Consider the following 19375-nt stretch of genomic DNA (forward strand, 5'->3'; position numbering starts at 1 on the left):
GAAAACGTATCACATTTCTTATAATTAACTAACTTACCTAACTTTCTTAATCTAATCAACTTAGTTAAATGAGTCTTATATTAAGGATCAGAAGAGTACTACCTCCGGTCCTTAATATAGACCCCGTTTGACTTTTAGTTTTTGGTCCTAATTATAAGACCTCAATCCATTTTGTCTCTCATATTTATACATTTTTTCCCAAGATAGTCCTTCTAATAATGATAGTTTTAGCCAATACACTTAATTAGCAATGATATTTTAGGAATGACAATACTTATTTATTACAAATAACTAACTTAACTTACTTCTTTAATCTCCTCAAATTAGTCAACTGGGTCTTATAATTAGAATCGGAGGTAGTATTAAATAGTGGAGATAGTACATGAATCCCTTTCTATATCCTTTTTATGAGTTCAATGATATGAGACTTGCAGATCCCTCATTGGCGCCACGAGATGCATATTTACTATGCTAAAGTTTAAGAAAATGTATGATTAGTGTAATTTTTCAAAGTAGTTAAATATTAATTTGAAAAATTAATAATAAATCCCTAAAATTTGGTAATAACTTTTAATTTTTTTTTAAATAATTTAATTATTACAATCTTTTAATATATGTTTTCTTCACGCTCAAATTTTTAAATGCACTTTTTTTTTTGGGTATTGAATTTAAACAAAATCAATATAAATTGTGGAAGTATAACATAATCCCAAAACCATAAGAGCGAATTCATAAATTGATTCGTAGCAAATTGATGTGTCTCCTCCTTCTTTTTGTTTGGTTATTGTGATCATCTCGCGCTGCGCCAAAATTATGGTGTGATAACTGATAATGGTAATTCGAAAGTGCAACGATTAACGACCGCAAGTTCCTGTGGCGGGTGTGAAGTAGCCACTCATCTCCATCTCCATGCAGCTCCACACTGTCCCTCGCTCCCCTTGTTCCTCTGGTAATGCATCGCTCTCCTCGTAATTCGATTCTGATTAAGGTATTAGGTAACAAGCTAATTAGCTTATAGCTTCCTTTCCTTAGATGAACTCGGACTCAAAATGAAGTGATCCTGATAAGTTAATTATGATACATCACTAGAGTTATCTGATTCTTAATGAGTTTTCGTTTGAATTAGTGTTGATAGGTTGGTACCATTAAGAATCGTGCTTTATTTCAGGTAGTGTTTTTTTCTGGTGGGTCATCAACTAAGCAAGTGGAAGGCTTATAACGGATGTAATTTGGATAGTAGATTTTTTGTAAGTAGGTTCTTTCATAAGAATCAGAAGGGTAACAAGAAATTTATATCAAAGTGCATTGGAGTACCCATATCCTGTTCAGCTGCAATTAGGAGTGGTTCCTTCATACCTTCTAAAGAGCAGCTAAATGATGCGCGATTGATATATTCCGTTGCTCCAGCCATGGGCCACAACCAGGTATATTTTGCTAATTCCTTCATTGTTTCACCATTTTTTTTTCATAATCATGGCATGGTAGCTAAATATCTCACAAATTTGTAGTTCTGCGATAAGTTTATTGGCTGATTGTAATCGATTCAAATTCATGGCATGAATTGGTGATATTCAGTGAAAGAAACCGGTGGCTTTGAGCCATCTTCACAGAAACTGTATTATTTTATCTGCACCAGTCCCTTCCCCAATTACCTTTTTGTTACTTTTATGATTAAGTAGGCAGTTGACATAGTTAAATAATCATAACAAACTAACTTCCTCTAATATTTAGTTAATAATTTTGTGCTGGCTAAACACGACTGGCACAAGATGAAGAGGACTGATAGAATCGGATGGAAGAAGTAATTTGTTGAAAATATGTAGCTTGTGTCTTTAATTTTTCCTTAGTGCCTTTCTCATCTCTATATAGTATATATGCAATTATGGCTGCCTTAGTGATGAATTATCAACTAGCACCTAAGAGAAAACTATAGATGGGAATAGGTATGCCTTAGTTATGCTCGTTGTATTTTATTGTTATTATATATCTATTGATGGGACACAATTAGATTCTTGCTACTCATATATTTCAAAATAAAATTATGAAAGAAGCGACCATTTTGCTGTTCTTTTGCCCTTTTTTTTTTTTTTTGAGTTATAGACTTTGATGGAGACTTTATGCTCTTAGGCGCAACAGAATGGATCTTTTCTCCTTTCTCATTTCTTTATGTTGCTTCAATGTTTCATCCCATCAGACTAGTTTGACTGTAGCCCATTTCTTGCAGGAATCTCATCCAGAATCACATTTAAGGGTTCCTGCAATTGTGAATGCTCTTGAAGATATGAAACTCACTTCAAAGGTGCTAAGAAATGAACCCTGCAATCAATCCTTTATTTACAAGAATGCTTTATTTTCATCTATATTGGTCTTTGCTATATCTCCTTAACCAGGTTGTAATGCAAAAACAGTGTTATGATTAGTCGTACTCGTACAGTGGCATCTTATGGTATAAGATAAAAGTTCGCTCATTTGTGCAACCACTTGTTTAATGTAATCAGTTCCGGGGCTCTGAGATCATTGAACTTCAAAACTTTGAGCCTGCCTCAGTAGATGACATTGCAAGTGTTCATGCAAGAGCCTATGTATCTGGCCTTGAGAAGGTAGGCTTTTATCTTTTTCAAGTAGTTCTCCTTCACTTCAAACATCCCTGTTAATAAATTCTTTTAGGTTGTGCCTAGAAAATTAGTATGCTAAATTGCTGATATCTCTGAAAATGCCCATGCCTTCTGTTATCGGTGAATGTGTGATACTGAACATCATCTTTTGTGGGATGAGTTTATGTCTTGCACATGGTTATCTATTCATTAACTTCATTTTATGCATATTTTCTTCTGGTTCAATTGTAAAATGATATAAAAACAAAAATTATGGATAAATTTTACTACCTAATTGGCTACCCAGCAACAGATAAATTATTAATATCTTTATTTCAGTCAGTTCTCTATGACCTATTTTTCACGTTCTGGTACAGTCCCTTTGTGCTATTAATAAAGTTATGCTCCTCAAGCATTTACCTTTTGTATTTTATGTGACTTTAAATTAAATAGAAAATTATACTTCTAAACTTTTATAGTTCTCCCATCTGAATGTTTATAGGCTATGGATCAAGCTTCAGAGAAAGGACTTATTTTCATTGATGGCTCTGGACCAACATATGCTACATCCACTGTAACACTTTGAAGTTGTTCTTTTTTTTGTTTGTCCCCCCCCCCTGTTTTCCAAGCTTATATATTTGCGGAACATCATTCTATTCAAACATTATATGTTGTTGTAGTAGAAGACACATCTGTCCTGCATGGAGTACTGTGATGTGTTCAACCGCTTGTTCTCTGATGGTGGTGCTAATAATGCAGACATTCCAGGAGTCATTAGTTGCTGCGGGGGCAGGATTAGCCTTAGTTGACTCAGTGGTGACGTCTCCACCTGGCTGACCATCTATTAGTAATAATCTGTGTGTGTTTTGGGGAGGGGTAAGTGGGTCTGTGGGTGGATCATTGGATATATAGATTCGTGTTTAATGGGAAAGTTTGAACTTATATCCATTTACATTAAATGTTGATTCCAACAGAACATAATGCCACCATTCAATTTAGACTGTTCCAAACATGCTGTCAAGTTGATTTCAAATTAAGCGTAACATATTTTCTTTTCTCGACCTTGTAGTTCCTCTGTCTATAATTAATTTTTGCTAGGATGTTCTTAGGCTGATTTTGATCCCATAGATGCATAGTTTGATCTATGTATCTTTCTTTCTAAGCGAGAAGGGGGAGGGAGCTACAAGTTTCACAAATTATGGAACCAACCTCTGTGAAGGTTTCTTCCATACATTCTAAACACGCTGGATAATAAGTTTTAATGTTTATTTTCATATTCAGGTCGCGGCTTCAAAGGACAGCCAAGATCCACCCACTGGTTTTGCTTTGATAAGACCGCCTGGACATCATGCTGTTCCACAAGGGCCTATGGGCTTCTGTGTTTTTGGAAATGTGGCCATTGCTGCTCGTTATGCTCAACGTGTACATGGACTAAAGCGTGTGTTTATAATTGATTTTGACGTCCACCATGGGAATGGGACAAATGATGCTTTCTATGAAGATCCAGATATATTTTTCCTCTCTGCTCACCAAGTAAGACAAAAGTTGGTTCAGATTTCTAAATATAATTCCTGTGCTTTATTGATTCCCAAGGTTCTTATGAAAACTTGGCTTTTCTTTCCATGATTTTATTTATAGCTGTTGAGTTTTAGAGTCCATGTCACTCAGAGTTATCATTAGTTGCATAATGTCAGTTCTGGGTTTATGGGACATTGACGAGACATGTCATTATGCTGGACATAGGGACATGATGAAACCGGAAGAGTCCATACGTAGTTTCAAGTGTCGTATGGTGTCTCACCATGTCTAAAATGAGTGTCCAACACGGGTTAGATATGGTAACTACTTTTCTGAAGCTTCCCTGCAGGCCTACTTAATAGGGTAGAAATAGATGTGCTGCTTTTATTTTATTTTATTTTTTAAAAATATATATATGTTTAGCACTCATTATAAGCTTAAATTAAGTGATTTTTTGCATATTGGAAAGCTCTTAATCTATGGCTGTATTTGTTCAACCAAAATAAAAAATTCTATGGCTATATTTGATCATTTTTATGACTCAGGATGGAACCTACCCTGGCACTGGTAAGTTTGATGAGGTTGGAGCTGGGGATGGAGAAGGAACCACATTAAACCTGCCTCTACCAGGAGGATCAGGTGATACGACTATGAGAACTGTGTTTGATGAAGTCATTGTGCCTTCTGCTCAAAGATTTAAGCCAGACATTATTCTTGTTTCTGCTGGGTGAGTCTTCTATAAAACCATTGTTATCAAAGCGAAGATAGAATGAAAAATGATGCTAAGTGAGATTGGAAAGCTTATTTTATTCATCTGAGCAAATCAATATATACACAAACTTGGAGCCTTACTATAATGGCTTACTAATGCTATCGTCCCTACATTAATGATATAGTCCCCATGATTATGCTATTATGATAATACAATATCTACACAAAAAATTAAAGAATGTTGCTATTCTGACAAAAAAACTACTTGACTTTAGCGAGTGCTAACTAGCAAGGCCACTTGCTTTTGCATTACTGGATTAAAGATAAAGGCAACCTGAATCTAACCATAAAATTTGAATTAGATCCGGAAAGCAATAAACTACCTCGTATTATTTGTTGTTGCTGACAGAGTCTGATTTGGAATTCCTTTTGATTTCGTTTATTAGGTATGATGCTCATGTTTTGGATCCACTAGCCAATTTACAGTACACAACAGGAACATACTACATGCTTGCGTCCAATATAAAACAATTAGCAAAAGAATTATGTGGAGGCAGGTGCGTGTTTTTCTTGGAGGGAGGGTATAATCTCAAATCCCTTTCACATTCAGTGGCAGACTCATTCCGTGCTCTTCTCGGTGATCGGAGTTTGGCATCCGAGTTTGATGATCCAAACATCCTGTATGAAGAGCCATCAAGAAGGGTTAAGCAGGCAATCGATAGGATAAAGGCCATACATTCCCTGTGACGTTCCAAGTGAAAACCAGATCTACCTTGCACGTAATTTTTCCTTTTCTACCTCTCAATGACTTGATGCGTTGATGCATGTGCTTGGTCCCACTTCACAAATACTACCCATTGAAAATAATAGCTTCCAAAAAAGAATCATGTCATTTTGATATCTTCCTTATCAGTAACTTCTTTTTAATCTCTCTTAGGTCTCACAAGAAAATCGTGCAATTCCTAACGTGCAGGTAAATAAACAGAATGGAAAGATATCATGCAGTGGGGTCTTTAATCTTTGTGGAAGACAGCCTAAGGAGGTGCCTGGTACGAAAGCAACGAGAGTCTTAATGTAAAAGCTTTGTAACAATAAGACAAAGTTGTCACATTGAAAAGATGCTTTCACAGTATGCTTCAATGTATGATTACTATTGGACTTCTGAGGCAGAAGATAAGTTTCAAATGCCATAATTGTAAGGGCTAAAAACAGTTTAAAACGTGTGGCAGGATCAACTTGGTGCCGACCACAGGTGACCTAACGAGAACTTCACGATGTTACAATCCACAAAGCATATACTTATGTTTTAGATAAGCATGATTATGTCTTATGAAACTGATACTAAACCATAAAGTCGTTGACTATGGTTGGCAATTGTTTACGTAATGGAACCAGATTCCCCCTTTAGTTTTGTTTCTTTTTATCTTTCATAGTACTAGAAAGGTTTCAATAGAGAATACAGAATCACAGATAGAAGAAAAGGAAGTTTAGTGGAAATGCAGGTAATTGAAGAAAAAAGGTGATGATGATCACTTTAGTTACACGACTATCCCAATTTTGTAAGTGCTGCTCACAAATTACAGATTTAAACATGGGAAGCAAAGGATTAAAAAACAGCCTGTTTGCAAGAGTTTGGCAGGTATGAGACTTGGCCGTAAAAAATGATCCATTAACTCATTTTCTTCAAAGGAGCCTTCTGGATCCACGCTGGCACATTTTATTTGACTGGACTGACTTCCCGGATAACTTGTCCTTTATATATCTGGGGTTCATGGGTAGAGTAAAATTGTAAAACAGAATCTGGCAAAAAGAAATTGCAAAAATGATTTTGTTTTGGGTGATAAAAAGAAGATTATTTTAATCACCAAAATACGTGTGCTGAACAGTGATTAGGAGGGAGGGGATATGACTATGTTGATAAGCACCGCGTTAAACTTGATTCTTACTTCTTCCTTGTGAATTGCTTCCATAGATCTAGTGGGAAACCACTTTCTTTTGAAAGGGAGAGACAGCTGCTTAACGTTACTGTGCATCATGGATTATGCTTGCCTGTAAGACAAGAAATGATTAAAAAAAAAAATTAAACTTTTAAGAACTAAATGTAAATTTTTTAATCTATTCCTGGCAAAAACATTTTTTTTTAATCTATTCTGACTTAAAATGTAAATTACAGAAGCTGGTTTTGTTAGGTTTCAGGACCCTACTTTCTCATGATGGATAGTCCCCATAGCGCCGCCTTTTTACAGCAAGTTGCGATAACTTCATGCTTTCTTTCTTTTGAATCATAATCAATCAACCAGAAGCTTTCTCACTCCTTCCCTTCACCTATTATATATATATATATATATATATATATATATTTCTCTCTATATATATTACCAAGCTAGAGTGATGTGTCAAAATATAAAATTTATTATGGGAAGTGAAAGGGTGAATCTTCCACCTGGCTTTGTCTTCTCTCCAACAGATGAAGAGCTAATACTTCACTTTCTTTATCCCAAGGCTTTCCTTCTACCCTGCCATCCCAATATCATCCCTGACCTTGATCTCTCTCTCTTTCACCCTTTCCAACTCAGCGGTATGTGTGTGTGTTTGTTTTTCATGTCTGTCTGAAATAACAGTTGTGATTCTTCGTTAAACTCGTGCATGTATGTGTTTGTTTGTATCAGGAAAGGCGTTGTCTTGTGGAAACCAATTCTATTTTTTCTGCAAGTATAAGAAGAGAAGAGTGACAGAAAGTGGGTATTGGAAGGAAATAGGTGTGACTGAATCAGTAGTTTCAGCTGAAGGCAAGAAAGTTGGGATCAAGAAGTATTCAGTGTTCAAAAATGGAGAAGCTCCCCATGGTACTGAAACCAGTTGGGCCATGCAAGAGTATCATCTTTGCTCTTCTGGGTTTAACATTCAAGGAAGCCCAAAACCTGTAAGTTAGTTATTTAGTTTTATATAGTTGAGCCAGTATATATTTATATGGAAAGATTGAAAATTGATGGACTCTCATGTTCTGTTTATTGAATCTGATAAAGGATCATAAAAGTAAATGGGTGCTGTGCCGAGTCTATGAAAAGACGATGGATTCTGAAGATGATGATGATGATGAAGATGGAAGTACAGAGCTTTCATGGATGGATGAAATGTATATGTCGACGTTGGATGAAGAAGAAGAAGAAGAAGAAATTAGCTTCCCTAACTAGATTCAAAGCTAAATTACATGTACAACATCTAGTTAATCACATTCTTTGTTGCTATTGTCTCTTCAACCTCCTTCTGTACCTTGCATGTTAGCTTTGCAAATGTCAAATCTTTTTTTATTAGAAAAAATATATATATATATTTCATACTTTATTTTTATACAATGTTTTAATTTGATCCCTTAATTTTAAAAGGCATATTTTTATTCTTTAATCTTCAAACTGTTAGTCTTAAATGATGATTTTATGTAGCAGTCATAATTGTTTTAAAAATTAAACTTAATATATAAATATCTGAAAATGTTTTATAAATACTCAAAATTTAAATATCATTATTTTTTGTTGTTGACATAGATGTGGGCGTATGTCTCTGAGTCCTCCCTCATCCAGGCTGCTGAAGCCTGAAGACATAAGGGGCAAAGCAAGAGCTAAACTACAAGCTAAAGGGCAGGCATGCTCCTATTGATAATAGAATACCACCTCCCACCTTTGGCGCATTTGTTTGGACAGTTTTAAGGTTAAATGACTAAAAAATATTTTTTTTTTTTAAAATATATGACTTATTTTATAGTGTAAAATTACACTACAAATACAATATAAAATAGATCTTATATTTAAAACCGAAGAAGGAGTATTAAGAGACTAAATTGAGACTTTGTATAAAATTAAATGATTAAAAACATACTTTTGCCTATTTATTATTATATTTCTTAGCTAGTATGATCGTGCCTTATAAAAGGTAAAACTTTTATTATTCGAAAAGGAATCGATTAAAAACTAGCAGAGGATCATATGTTTTTTTTTTTTTGGACTCAGCAGAGGATCATATGTTTGGTTCACACGACACTATAAGGACAAAAATTATACCATATCTTCTTTTTCTGTTTGGACTGATTTTTTTTCTTTTTGCCAACCTGTTTGGACTGATATACCATACCTAAATATGCCGCAATCATTTTATATACAATAATGTGTTACATAAAATTAACATAAGAATTGATTATTGTTTTCACTAAAATTAGACAAGTGGGAGTGAATTTTGAACTTGTAAAAAGAGTTCAAAATATAGTTGCAAGATAAATTAAGTATGAAAAATACATATATTCTAAAACTAATTATCTGAATTTTATCCTTTGTTAAATGAGATTAGAGCTCAACTCATATACATTCACCTAATATGATACACAAATAAATGATATAACTTAATTGGTTCAATATGATATTTATAGTATTAAAAATCAAAATAATCAACACGAATAATTATTAGTGGTTTAGTTTTTCGGCTAAGATTAATGAGGTTAATATGGGCCTTAACAGGCCACAGCTGATTTAAGCCCAGCCCAAAATAAGCCCACTCTGTCAACAACCCTAATTCCGATCTCTCTATAAATATTTGAACTCCGGATCGACTGAACATGGCCGACTTCTTTTTCCTGCCTTTCTGTGCTTCTCTGTCTCTGTAATTGTGTTGCATTGAACGTTTCGAAACGTTTGTTTTTGATCCATGAGAGATTCGGCAGCCAACATAAAGCTTGGTCGAATCTCTGATGAACTTGGACCAAAAGATAAACATTTTTAGATTCAATTGTCGTTGAGATTTTAGGAGGAGGAAACTATATAAAGCAAGTTCAGCTTCTTGATTGGACATCGACGTTGAAGTTACGGTCCAGTCAATAATATTCACAAACTTGCGATATCCAATTCGCCAGTGTCACTCGCCTGATTTTGATATCTCGTGATATTTTAGGCCCTTTTATCACTGGCACATCTCTGTTCTTCACTCTCTTCACTGTGATTTCTCAACTTGAATTTTCTGAGAAGTAATTTTATTAGCGAGTGATACATACTGTGAACAATATTTAGGGTTTTTGTCAGTTAAGCAAACGCACTCTGTCCCATAACCGTGTTTAGCGCGGATGTTTTGAGGCAATTTCTTCGTTTGCGATAGTAATGGAGTTTATGAAATTAGGGTTTCAGATGCTCTCATCCAGCAAACTCGCCCATATGGTTTTTTCTGATTGGTAACCATATTGGGCACATTGTTGGAGTACAAATCACTTCGTACTATTCAAGCACATTTAGGGTTTCCATTATCAGAAACTCTATATGGGGTGGGAGATATGCTTAGAATGAATGATTATGATACTGTGAGCATTCTTTGATCACTCGGCTAATAGGAATTGTTGAGAAGTGGACTAACGGAAATGCGCTCCATCCGGATATTTCATTCAAACTGAACCCATTCTATTCACCTTTTATTAAAATATAGTAATAATTTTTTAATTTTATCTATATTTAATATATATTATTTCTGGTTTTTAATATAAGATTCTGTTTGATTTTTAGTTTGGTTCTAATTGTAAGATATTAATTCATTTTGTTTCTTATATTTCTGTATTTTTTTCTAAGACAGTCCTTCTAATAATGATAGTTCTAGTCAATACACTTAATTAGCAAGGATATTTTAGGAATGACAATACTTATTTATTTCAAATAATTAACTTAACTTATTTTTTTAATTTTTTCAAATTAATTAACTAGGTCTTACAATTAGGACCGGAGGTAGTATGATTTAGAAAAGATAATTATCTGCATTATAATAAATTAAAAAACAAAATAAACAAAAAATAAAATAATATATTATGATTTATAAATAGGATTTTAAAAAAATTTCTCTGTAAATAAGATCAGAAGTATTATCAAAGCAAGTGTTTCTGTAAAGTAATTTTTATTTTTGAATGGATACTGTTGAGGCATGAAGCGGAGCATTTGGGCCTTTCTGCCCAGGTATGAAAACTGAAAAGCGAACCGGTCGGTGGGGTGATTCAAGGGTTAGTGGGTGGTCAATTCAGAATTACATTACTGTACATAATCTGACAAAACACTAAAATAAGGTGGATGGCTACTCTTATAAGGTCAATAAAAAAATAGTTTACTGAGTTTTATATTTAATACTCCGCAGTCCTATTATTTAGGACCTATTTTTCTAAATATAAAACTCATTATATTACAAAATGAGGTCTACAGTATCATGTATTTTTGGATGTCGTTGGGTGGTAGCTTTTCCTTGAGGGAAGTTGAAATTCCGAACGTGACCTAAAGTAAGGTTCACATCTCTAATTTGAGCTTATTTTTATGAAGTAAGCAGGTGCAAACAAACCCTTGTTCAGATAACACAGCCACACAAGCAATTTTGGACATTTAACTAAATTTCAACTTTGTCACATTCATGGGCCGATCTTTGGTATATTAGGTCAAAAGATAGGTTGCAGTGAAATCGAGTGGTGACATGATTGCAATTAAGACAAGGGACCTACTCTTATGCATTTCTACTTGGTTTTGGAGGGCAGCAATTGAAGAGAAGATGCCACATGAAATTAAATAGTGATAATGATAGGATAAGAATGCCGAATAGGACCCACAAACCATGAGCTATTGTTTTCTCAAGGTTTATAGATATCTTATTTCTCAAATAGTGATTTCTTTAAAGTCAATGCTTTACTAGTTACTAGATTATGATATCTTAGTGAAAGAAATTAGGGAAAATGATCAGTTCAGGGATTTCGTTTAAATTCTCCATGCCGCATCATTTCATCATTTGACCATGACATGTGGTAGGTAAAAGATTCTGTGGAAACATGATGGTTATGCTCCTGAGATCTTTGTAAAATGATTTTATCATCTTCGTTCAAATGGAATAATGTCGTCCTCCATATTCTTTTGTAATCTCAAACTGCCCGCTTTTTTTAGTCAGGAAAAAAAGATGGTTTCGTCCTCAAAATTGATCAAAATTCCGAATTAGTTGCCTAGACTTGGGTCCCTTTTTATCTTCATGTCTTGATGATTCTGATTACATGCAGTATAAGAAACCAGAGGTATCTGTACTGTGCCATGTACACTGCAAGAATTCACGAATCAGTTGTTTTCTGATGAAGATAATACTGGTAAAGTCAGGCAATGAATGCATTGTCTTTCTGAGCTTGCATCAATGCTTTTTTTCCTGTTTACGACCGCTTCCTGCCTTCCTTTTTTCCCCCTATATTTTTCTCTCTCCTTCACAACCTCATTTAATAATGAGTAAAATTAAAAAAAAATCAATTTGAGATAAATTTAATGAGTTAGCTACTAACAAGCTATTGGTTGAAGTAGTAAATAGCCTGAAAAACACACTTGTTGGGAGAAGCACAAATTCTCTATGCTCTAAGCCTCTAAAAGAAAAATCGTTGATCAAATAAAAAATTTAATGAGTCAACTATAATTTTTTTGATTCTAATAAATTAGTTAAAGTCACTTGCATTATCAATCAGAAGGAGTATACATGTATTATATTATTATGTTCGCAGAGAGACAGCTGACCAGTGACAGATCTAGGAATTTACATAATAGGCTCTGTTTTTTGAACCACAGATTAATAGCTTTGTTTAAAATCTGCAAAGGGAGGAAAAATTTATTTGGAGGGACCAAACAAAAAGGGAAGAAAAAAACTATTGGGGGCATTAATTCTTTTCCTCAATTTTTAATTTAAAACCGATCGGCCTGTTTGTGAGGACGTTTTAGTGGGTAATCGTGTGGTGTAAATCACAAACTGTGCTATTGATGAAATTTGATTATTTGTATTAACGATAAGGACACTGTGCTTTTGCATCAAAGGTTGCAACAAGTCATAAGCAAAAATTTGCTACCTATAACTTTTCAACGGTGGAGAAAAAATAGAGCTGGTGAAAAGTGTTAAAAGGCGGAGAGAGAACTTAAAAAAAAGTTGAGTTTCACCTTTATAAATAGGACGAAACGAGTGTGTCTTATAATAAATTAGAAAAAAAATGTATGAAAAATGTAATTAAAAAGTATAGGAGGGAATAAATTATATATATTATTTAATAAAATTCATATTCTTTTTTATCATTTTATAATTAAATTTACTTTTCTAATAATAATCTAAACAACTCTACTTTTACAAACTAACTTTTTTACAAAAGTCAATCTAAATATAAATCATATTATCCAATCTAATTTTTTAAAAATCAAATTAAAAATAAGTTACTTTTTTTTACCGCAAATCAGATCTTGTTATGTTTTTCTCTCTTCTTCAATACTCAACTTTGCTCAATTGCTCTATTGATACCGTTGCTCCATGTATAAATGATCCCCAGACACTGCATTTGGGGTCATAGATTGGATGAGGAGGGGATGCAGAGTATATGGGTTCCAACTTTCAAAAGCAAGCTACGATGAAATGAAATTTCGATTCAACAATAAAGAAAGAGAATGTTTACAATTAATTAAAGACTTTATTCAAAATTTGGTAAAAGGATTAATTTTCCTAAATTATTAATTGGCACTCACTTGAAATCTGCATGTGAAATATTAAAAAAAGGCCAAAAAAAAAAAAAATCTTTTTACACAATATCTGTCATGCACGAAGAATCACGATTCTTGGCTTTACCCATTTGAAACGTCTGCGGATTCATAAGGTCGCCCCAAAGTAGCAAAACCAAAGATCTGCCTTCCATCACATATATAATTATAGAATGCCTCCCACTGATATTTCCCTTCCCCTCTCTCTCGTCTGATTTCCCGCCAAATTCACCAGAAAACATTTCCTCTCCCACTATCCCAATCATGGCGTTCCTTAAAATAGACATTTTTCTGTGCAACGTACGCCGCACGAAGCTCACCCTCCAATATTGCACTGGACAACCACCACCTTTGTTCCCTTCTCCTTCCATCTTCCTTCTCTTTTCAATTTTCATCCACACACACACAACCTCAAACTAAACAAATTTGTTCTTCATCCATGCTCTCTCCCTTTCTCTCTCTCAATTCCTCAGCCCCCCAACAGCCACCAACGGTCAGTGGCCGGCGACGCATATTATTTGGGTTTGACTCGTGAAACTTAAGCCTCGCCTCGTGGGAATAATATTTGAACATACGAGAGGAATCAGAAAGAAAACGTTGGTGTGTGTGGTTTGGGCCGGGACGACGACGACAGTGAACAACGTAAATAATAAAACATGCCGGATTCAAACAGTACCGCCGACGACATTGTCTGCTACGCACCAACTCTGGTCACCACGAATGGCATCTGGCAAGGAGACAACCCTTTGGACTATTCTCTTCCTCTCTTCATCCTACAGTTAACCTTAGTAGTCCTCGCCACTCGCATCTTCGTCTTCATCCTCAAACCCTTTCGCCAGCCTCGCGTCGTTTCTGAAATCCTGGTCAGTGCGCAGAAACATACATACATACAATTATTCATCGTTTGAATCCATTAACGCAGAAAATTAACTTACTTTTTTTATTATCAGGGTGGAGTAATGTTGGGTCCATCGGTGCTGGGACAAACAGGGAAATTTGCGAATGCGATATTTCCTTTAAGAAGTGTGATGGTAATTGAAACAATGGCTAATGTGGGTCTGCTTTATTTTCTGTTCTTGGTGGGTTTAGAGATGGATATTATGGTCATAAAACGCGTAGGTAAAAAAGCAGTGGCCACAGCTATTGCTGGCATGATCTTGCCTTTCGCCATTGGAGCTGCTTTCTCCTTCCTTCTTCACAAAGAAAATCAAACCAACATGAGCCATGGGACCTACATTCTCTTCCTCGGTGTTGCTCTCTCAGTAACTGCATTTCCTGTTCTTGCTCGTGTTCTTGCAGAGCTCAAGTTGATTAACACGGAACTCGGCAAAATCGCTCTTTCTTCTGCTTTAATCAATGATATGTTTGCTTGGGTTCTGTTGGCTTTAGCCATTGCTTTGGCGGAGAATCAATCTGCATCGTTGGCTTCTCTATGGGTTCTTATTTCAAGTGCAGCTTTTGTAGGGTTCTGTTTATTTGCAGTAAGACCAGCAATTTCATGGATAATCTCGAGAACTCCAGAAGGAGAAGCTTTCAGTGAGTTCCACATATCATTGATTCTATCTGGGGTTATGATTTCTGGTTTTATCACTGACGCCATTGGGACCCACTCTGTGTTTGGAGCTTTTGTTTATGGTTTGGCCATCCCTAATGGCCCACTTGGTATGACTCTCGTCGAGAAGCTTGAGGACTTTGTCTCTGGACTTTTGCTTCCTCTCTTCTTCGCCATCAGTGGCCTTAAAACTAACATTGGAGCCATCAAGGGAGCTGCCACGTGGGCTATTCTCTTCCTCGTCATCTTCCTTGCATGTATCGGAAAAATCATCGGAACCTTGGCCGTCGCCATCTATTATCAGATGGGCCTCCGTGAAGGTACTTCCATTGGCTTACTCATGAACACTAAAGGGCTCGTTGAAATCGTTGTCCTTAACGTGGGAAGAGACCAGAAGGTAAGCAATTAACAGAACAATACATATATACATTTTTGTTATAGTTAGTTACTAAAATATCTATATATATATATTGTGAAGTCAATTGATTATATGTTTTGCAGGTGTTGGATGATGAATCATTTGCGATCATGGTGTTAATAACATTGGTGATGACTGGAATTATAGTACCATTAGTGTCATTGATTTACAAACCGTCAAGGAGGATTGTGTCGTACAAAAGAAGGACGATCCAGACAGCAAAACGAGATGCAGAGTTGAGAATCCTAGTATGCATCCACACTCCTAGGAACGTTCCGACCATAATCAACCTTCTCGAAGCTTCGAACCCGACGAAGAAATCACCTATCTGCACCTACGTCCTCCACTTGGTGGAACTCACCGGTCGGACCTCCGCCATGCTCATCGTCCATAACACCAGAAAACCAGACTGCCCCGCCATTAACAGAACCCAAGCTCAATCCGACCACATCATAAACGCCTTCGAGAACTTCGAACAACACGTAGGCGGTGTTTCTGTCCAGCCCTTAACAGCAATCTCTCCTTACTCCACCATGCATGAAGATATCTGCAACCTCGCAGAAGACAAGAGAGTCTCCTTCATCATCATCCCTTTCCACAAACAACAAACTGTCGACGGTGGAATGGAAGCCACCAACATGGCCTTCCGTACAATCAACCAGAACTTGCTCGCCAACTCGCCTTGCTCCGTCGGAATCCTCGTCGACCGAGGACTTACAGGCTCTAACAGATTAGCCACCAATCAGATCACCCACCACGTGGTCGTTTTGTTCTTCGGTGGCCCCGACGACAGAGAAGCGTTGTCGTACGCCGGGAGGATGTTGGACCATCCGGGGATACATCTAACGGTGATGCGTTTTGTTCCCGGAGAAGAAGCAGTGGAGCAACAATCTGGTACGAACAAAGACAGAGAGAAGCCATTAGATGAGAGTATTCTGAAGGAGTTTCGAATAAGAAGTGAGCACGATGATTCACAGCTGGCTTATGTGGAGAAAGTGGTGAATAACGGAGAAGAGACTGTGGCGGCGATTAGGTCGATGGATGATATACACAACTTGTTTATAGTGGGAAGAGGACAAGGGATTATAACGCCGTTGACGGCGGGGCTGACGGACTGGAGTGAATGTCCGGAGTTAGGGGCCATCGGGGATTTGTTGGCCTCGTCGGACTTCGCCGCCACGGCGTCGGTTTTGGTGGTGCAGCAGTACATCGGGTCGTTCGGAGACGCCTTGACGACGCCGGAGCACACCCATGATCAGGAGTATCATCACCATCAGGATCATCCCTCGCCACTAAATAGAGCTCAGACTAATGCGTTCCGTACAGAATCCATGGCCTTGTGATCCTTTGACAATAATGCCGGAAAATGCCTCGTGAAATAATCAAAGAAATATGCGTTATCAAGCCGATACGGTTCGTGAAAATACAACTATTCATTGACACGTACAAGGATTTTTCATGGCTACCCTGCAACTATACAGGGGAAGCCTGGTGAATGGTAATGGATCAGGAAGGATGATGAATAGTGAAGAATCATACATGGTTGGATTGTAATTTGCAAATGTAAATTAATTAGGGCTATATACGAATTCGAATAGAAATTAACCCTTCAAATTAAAGTTCTTTATTCTTGTTTTATTTTGCCTCTTGATAAGTTAGTCATGATATATACTTTTTGGTTTAACATATTTTGCCATGGCTTAAAGACTCCCCCCCCCCCTTCAGAGTGAAAAAGAAAAAAGAAAAAAAGAGAGAGAAAGCACCATTTTTCGTGGACCCTCAAATGATTTAGAGTGCGGTTTTCACTTATACAAGTCACACTTCACATGTCAAATACCAAAATACTGAGAGTGCAGAATCCGGAATGTAGCAGCATACATTTGAATTTCCTCGCTTCAATTTGTTTACCCTTCAGTTCAGAATTTCAGATAGAGGTGCATAAATTATAACATATTTTTGTTTAAAGTATAATATATTGCAGATGGTTCCATTGATAAGAGTAGATATCTGACAGAAAGATATCTCATGTACTAATAATGTAAGCCAGAAATTCGAGGACCAAGTAACAACGAATTTTTCAAGTTGATTAACCAGCATCACAAGTCACAAGAAGTGCCATCATCCAGTGATGTTTGATAGCCAAGCTTTGAAGTCTGAACATTCCAGTGCCATACAAAAACTGTTCCAACTTGCAGCTAGTTACACTTGCTTAATTGTTACTTAGCTAGCTAATTTTGGTTTCTTAATTAATAATTAGCGGGTTTAACTTAGGTCAAAAGTCAAAACCAGCCCTGTTTTTAAATGCCCTGTTTGTCCACTTTGTTATTCCAATAGATCCTAATTCAAGTGGTTTAATCATTGGGCTGCACTAGATTGTAAATCCTGAAATCTTATTTATTTTGATACCATCCGACAACAGTTTCACTAAACTTGGCAAGACAATAGCTTTCTTGTTTTAATATCAAAAGGATCTCACACTCATTGAACTTGAAGACTCTATAGATCATGTGAAAATGCTCAGTAACATGGTCCTTATAAGCCCAGCGTTTCTAACATATTATGAAATAGATGGATTAAAGAGAACGACGAGCCTATCAATTCAACAACTGAATAGAGTCCAAAAATCATATTTTAGAGAATATGAACAAGAGCATTAACAGAACTAGCAAGAACCTCAAATTGCTTTTAATGTTGCAAGGCCTTAGCCAAATCATCTCTCAAGGTCCTTCCCAAGGGATCAACATGCTTACAATACTGTTCCCCATACCCAGAATCATGATGCCCAGACAAGGCAACATCTGGTTGCAAAGTGTCTCCACTATCAATTATTATATTATGAAGCAAACAACATATTAAGATAATACTTGGCAATTTCTTCTTATCTGGTCTCCACATTACCTTATTAAGGATTCTCCAACTGCCTTTTAACTGTGAGAAGGCTCTCACAGCAAGCAGCCTCAGCCCTCGTGCTTATCATTAAAACTGGACTGAATGTTCACGATACTCTCAGTTTCATATAGAAGTTGTGAGCCAGGGAAGAAGGGGTAGCCAAATCCACCAACTACATATTCTCTAATCATGTCTCCTCCAGTTGAGTGTTATCGCCTTTCCATTTAATCGCTCCCCATTTTCACAGAGTCTGAAAAATCCTGAACATTTCAATAGCGGAAAATGACATGCCCCCTGGCAAACCTGTCATGATATCGATAAATCTCATTTCATGATCAACGATGCCTTGTAATAACATGCTGTAATTGTTCTCTTGGTCACACCAGTCATCTGAGGTTTGGACAGCAGGAAGGGTCATCATGATGTGCGTGGCATCAATGGCTCCACATACAATTAGGCAAACCATAGGATGATTCAAACCAGGACTTGATGTCTTCCATTCTATTGAAATCTGGCCACTTGAGATGATGTTTAGCACGTTCTTCCATAGCCTCAATGAATCTCCAAGTCACCTGAGAAACTGTGACTGCCCAACCCCAAAGAAGCTCCGACTGAAAACTTGAGATTCACCGATGCTAGTCTCCTAAGGGCAATGGCAACCTGCTTCTCTACGCTAAGAAGCCTTCCCTCAATGTTGATGAGGCCCGATGGCGGCCTTGATATGAGATCCTCCCTTACAAGGGAACATATGTACTCAAAAGTCTTCTTTGAAACCCTAAAGAAGTGCTTAAATCCTTCTGCCTCGTCACTGGGTACTGAGTTCCTGCAGGTTTGTATAACTCCCGTGAGGTCATCAGAAGAGCATTACATAAATAAGGGACTGTAACAAGTGATATCAAAGAAAGCATAAAGTATCTGCCTAGGGTAAGCTCATAGCCTGAAAATGGGGGTGAGAGAAGAAAACCCTCACATTCAATCCATAGGGTTTTCTTGTTAATAACAGTCAACCATTTAACCAATAAATTTGCAGAATTATGTTTTTTCTTGCCTGCCTAAGATGTAATGAAAGATTCTCTAGTTCTACTACAGTTAATCCATTAACTGTTCGTGGGTTCACTTTCAAGCACTTGATAAGACCACACTCACT

The 19375-nt window shown here is 36.6% G+C and overlaps 3 protein-coding genes and 1 pseudogene across 3 annotated transcripts; 3 read left to right on the top strand and 1 right to left on the bottom strand.

Moving 5' to 3' along the window:
- The first annotated feature begins 1265 nt into the window (after positions 1–1265).
- Positions 1266–6230, top strand: LOC114748892 (histone deacetylase 14). Its single transcript, XM_028937360.1, has 9 exons — positions 1266–1424; positions 2225–2299; positions 2499–2600; positions 3097–3168; positions 3354–3410; positions 3876–4127; positions 4658–4839; positions 5270–5598; positions 5797–6230. Exons 1-8 carry the CDS (start codon positions 1410–1412, stop codon positions 5568–5570), a joined length of 1056 nt encoding a protein of 351 aa, XP_028793193.1. The 5' UTR covers positions 1266–1409; the 3' UTR covers positions 5571–5598; positions 5797–6230.
- A 1008-nt stretch (positions 6231–7238) lies between these two features.
- Positions 7239–8138, top strand: LOC114748891 (NAC domain-containing protein 104-like). The gene is made up of 3 exons (XM_028937359.1): positions 7239–7401; positions 7493–7746; positions 7850–8138. The coding sequence occupies exons 1-3, from the start codon at positions 7239–7241 to the stop codon at positions 8015–8017; spliced, it is 585 nt and encodes a 194-aa protein (XP_028793192.1). The 3' UTR covers positions 8018–8138.
- Positions 8139–14382: 6244 nt separating this feature from the next.
- LOC114748893 (cation/H(+) antiporter 15-like) lies at positions 14383–16682 on the top strand. The gene is made up of 2 exons (XM_028937361.1): positions 14383–15318; positions 15423–16682. Exons 1-2 carry the CDS (start codon positions 14398–14400, stop codon positions 16680–16682), a joined length of 2181 nt encoding a protein of 726 aa, XP_028793194.1. The 5' UTR covers positions 14383–14397.
- Positions 16683–17937: 1255 nt separating this feature from the next.
- On the bottom strand, positions 17938–19051 carry LOC114748894 (protein ANTAGONIST OF LIKE HETEROCHROMATIN PROTEIN 1-like; annotated as a pseudogene).
- Positions 19052–19375: the final 324 nt, after the last annotated feature.

Source organism: Neltuma alba, unplaced genomic scaffold (assembly GCF_004799145.2).
Source record: "Neltuma alba isolate B1F8T4 unplaced genomic scaffold, ASM479914v2 tig00005855_pilon, whole genome shotgun sequence".
NCBI classification, from domain to species: Eukaryota; Viridiplantae; Streptophyta; class Magnoliopsida; order Fabales; family Fabaceae; genus Neltuma; species Neltuma alba.

Coding starts and splice junctions, on each gene's coding strand:
- LOC114748891 (XM_028937359.1), top strand. CDS start 7,239: ATGGGAAGTGAAAGGGTGAATCTTCCACCTGGCTTTGTCTTCTCTCCA. Junction 7,402..7,492: donor TCACCCTTTCCAACTCAGCG/GTATGTGTGTGT, acceptor TGTTTGTATCAG/GAAAGGCGTTGTCTTGTGGA. Junction 7,747..7,849: donor TTCAAGGAAGCCCAAAACCT/GTAAGTTAGTTA, acceptor AATCTGATAAAG/GATCATAAAAGTAAATGGGT.
- LOC114748893 (XM_028937361.1), top strand. CDS start 14,398: ATGGTAATTGAAACAATGGCTAATGTGGGTCTGCTTTATTTTCTGTTC. Junction 15,319..15,422: donor ACGTGGGAAGAGACCAGAAG/GTAAGCAATTAA, acceptor TATGTTTTGCAG/GTGTTGGATGATGAATCATT.
- LOC114748892 (XM_028937360.1), top strand. Junction 3,411..3,875: donor TAGCCTTAGTTGACTCAGTG/GTGACGTCTCCA, acceptor TTTCATATTCAG/GTCGCGGCTTCAAAGGACAG. Junction 4,128..4,657: donor TTTTCCTCTCTGCTCACCAA/GTAAGACAAAAG, acceptor TTTATGACTCAG/GATGGAACCTACCCTGGCAC.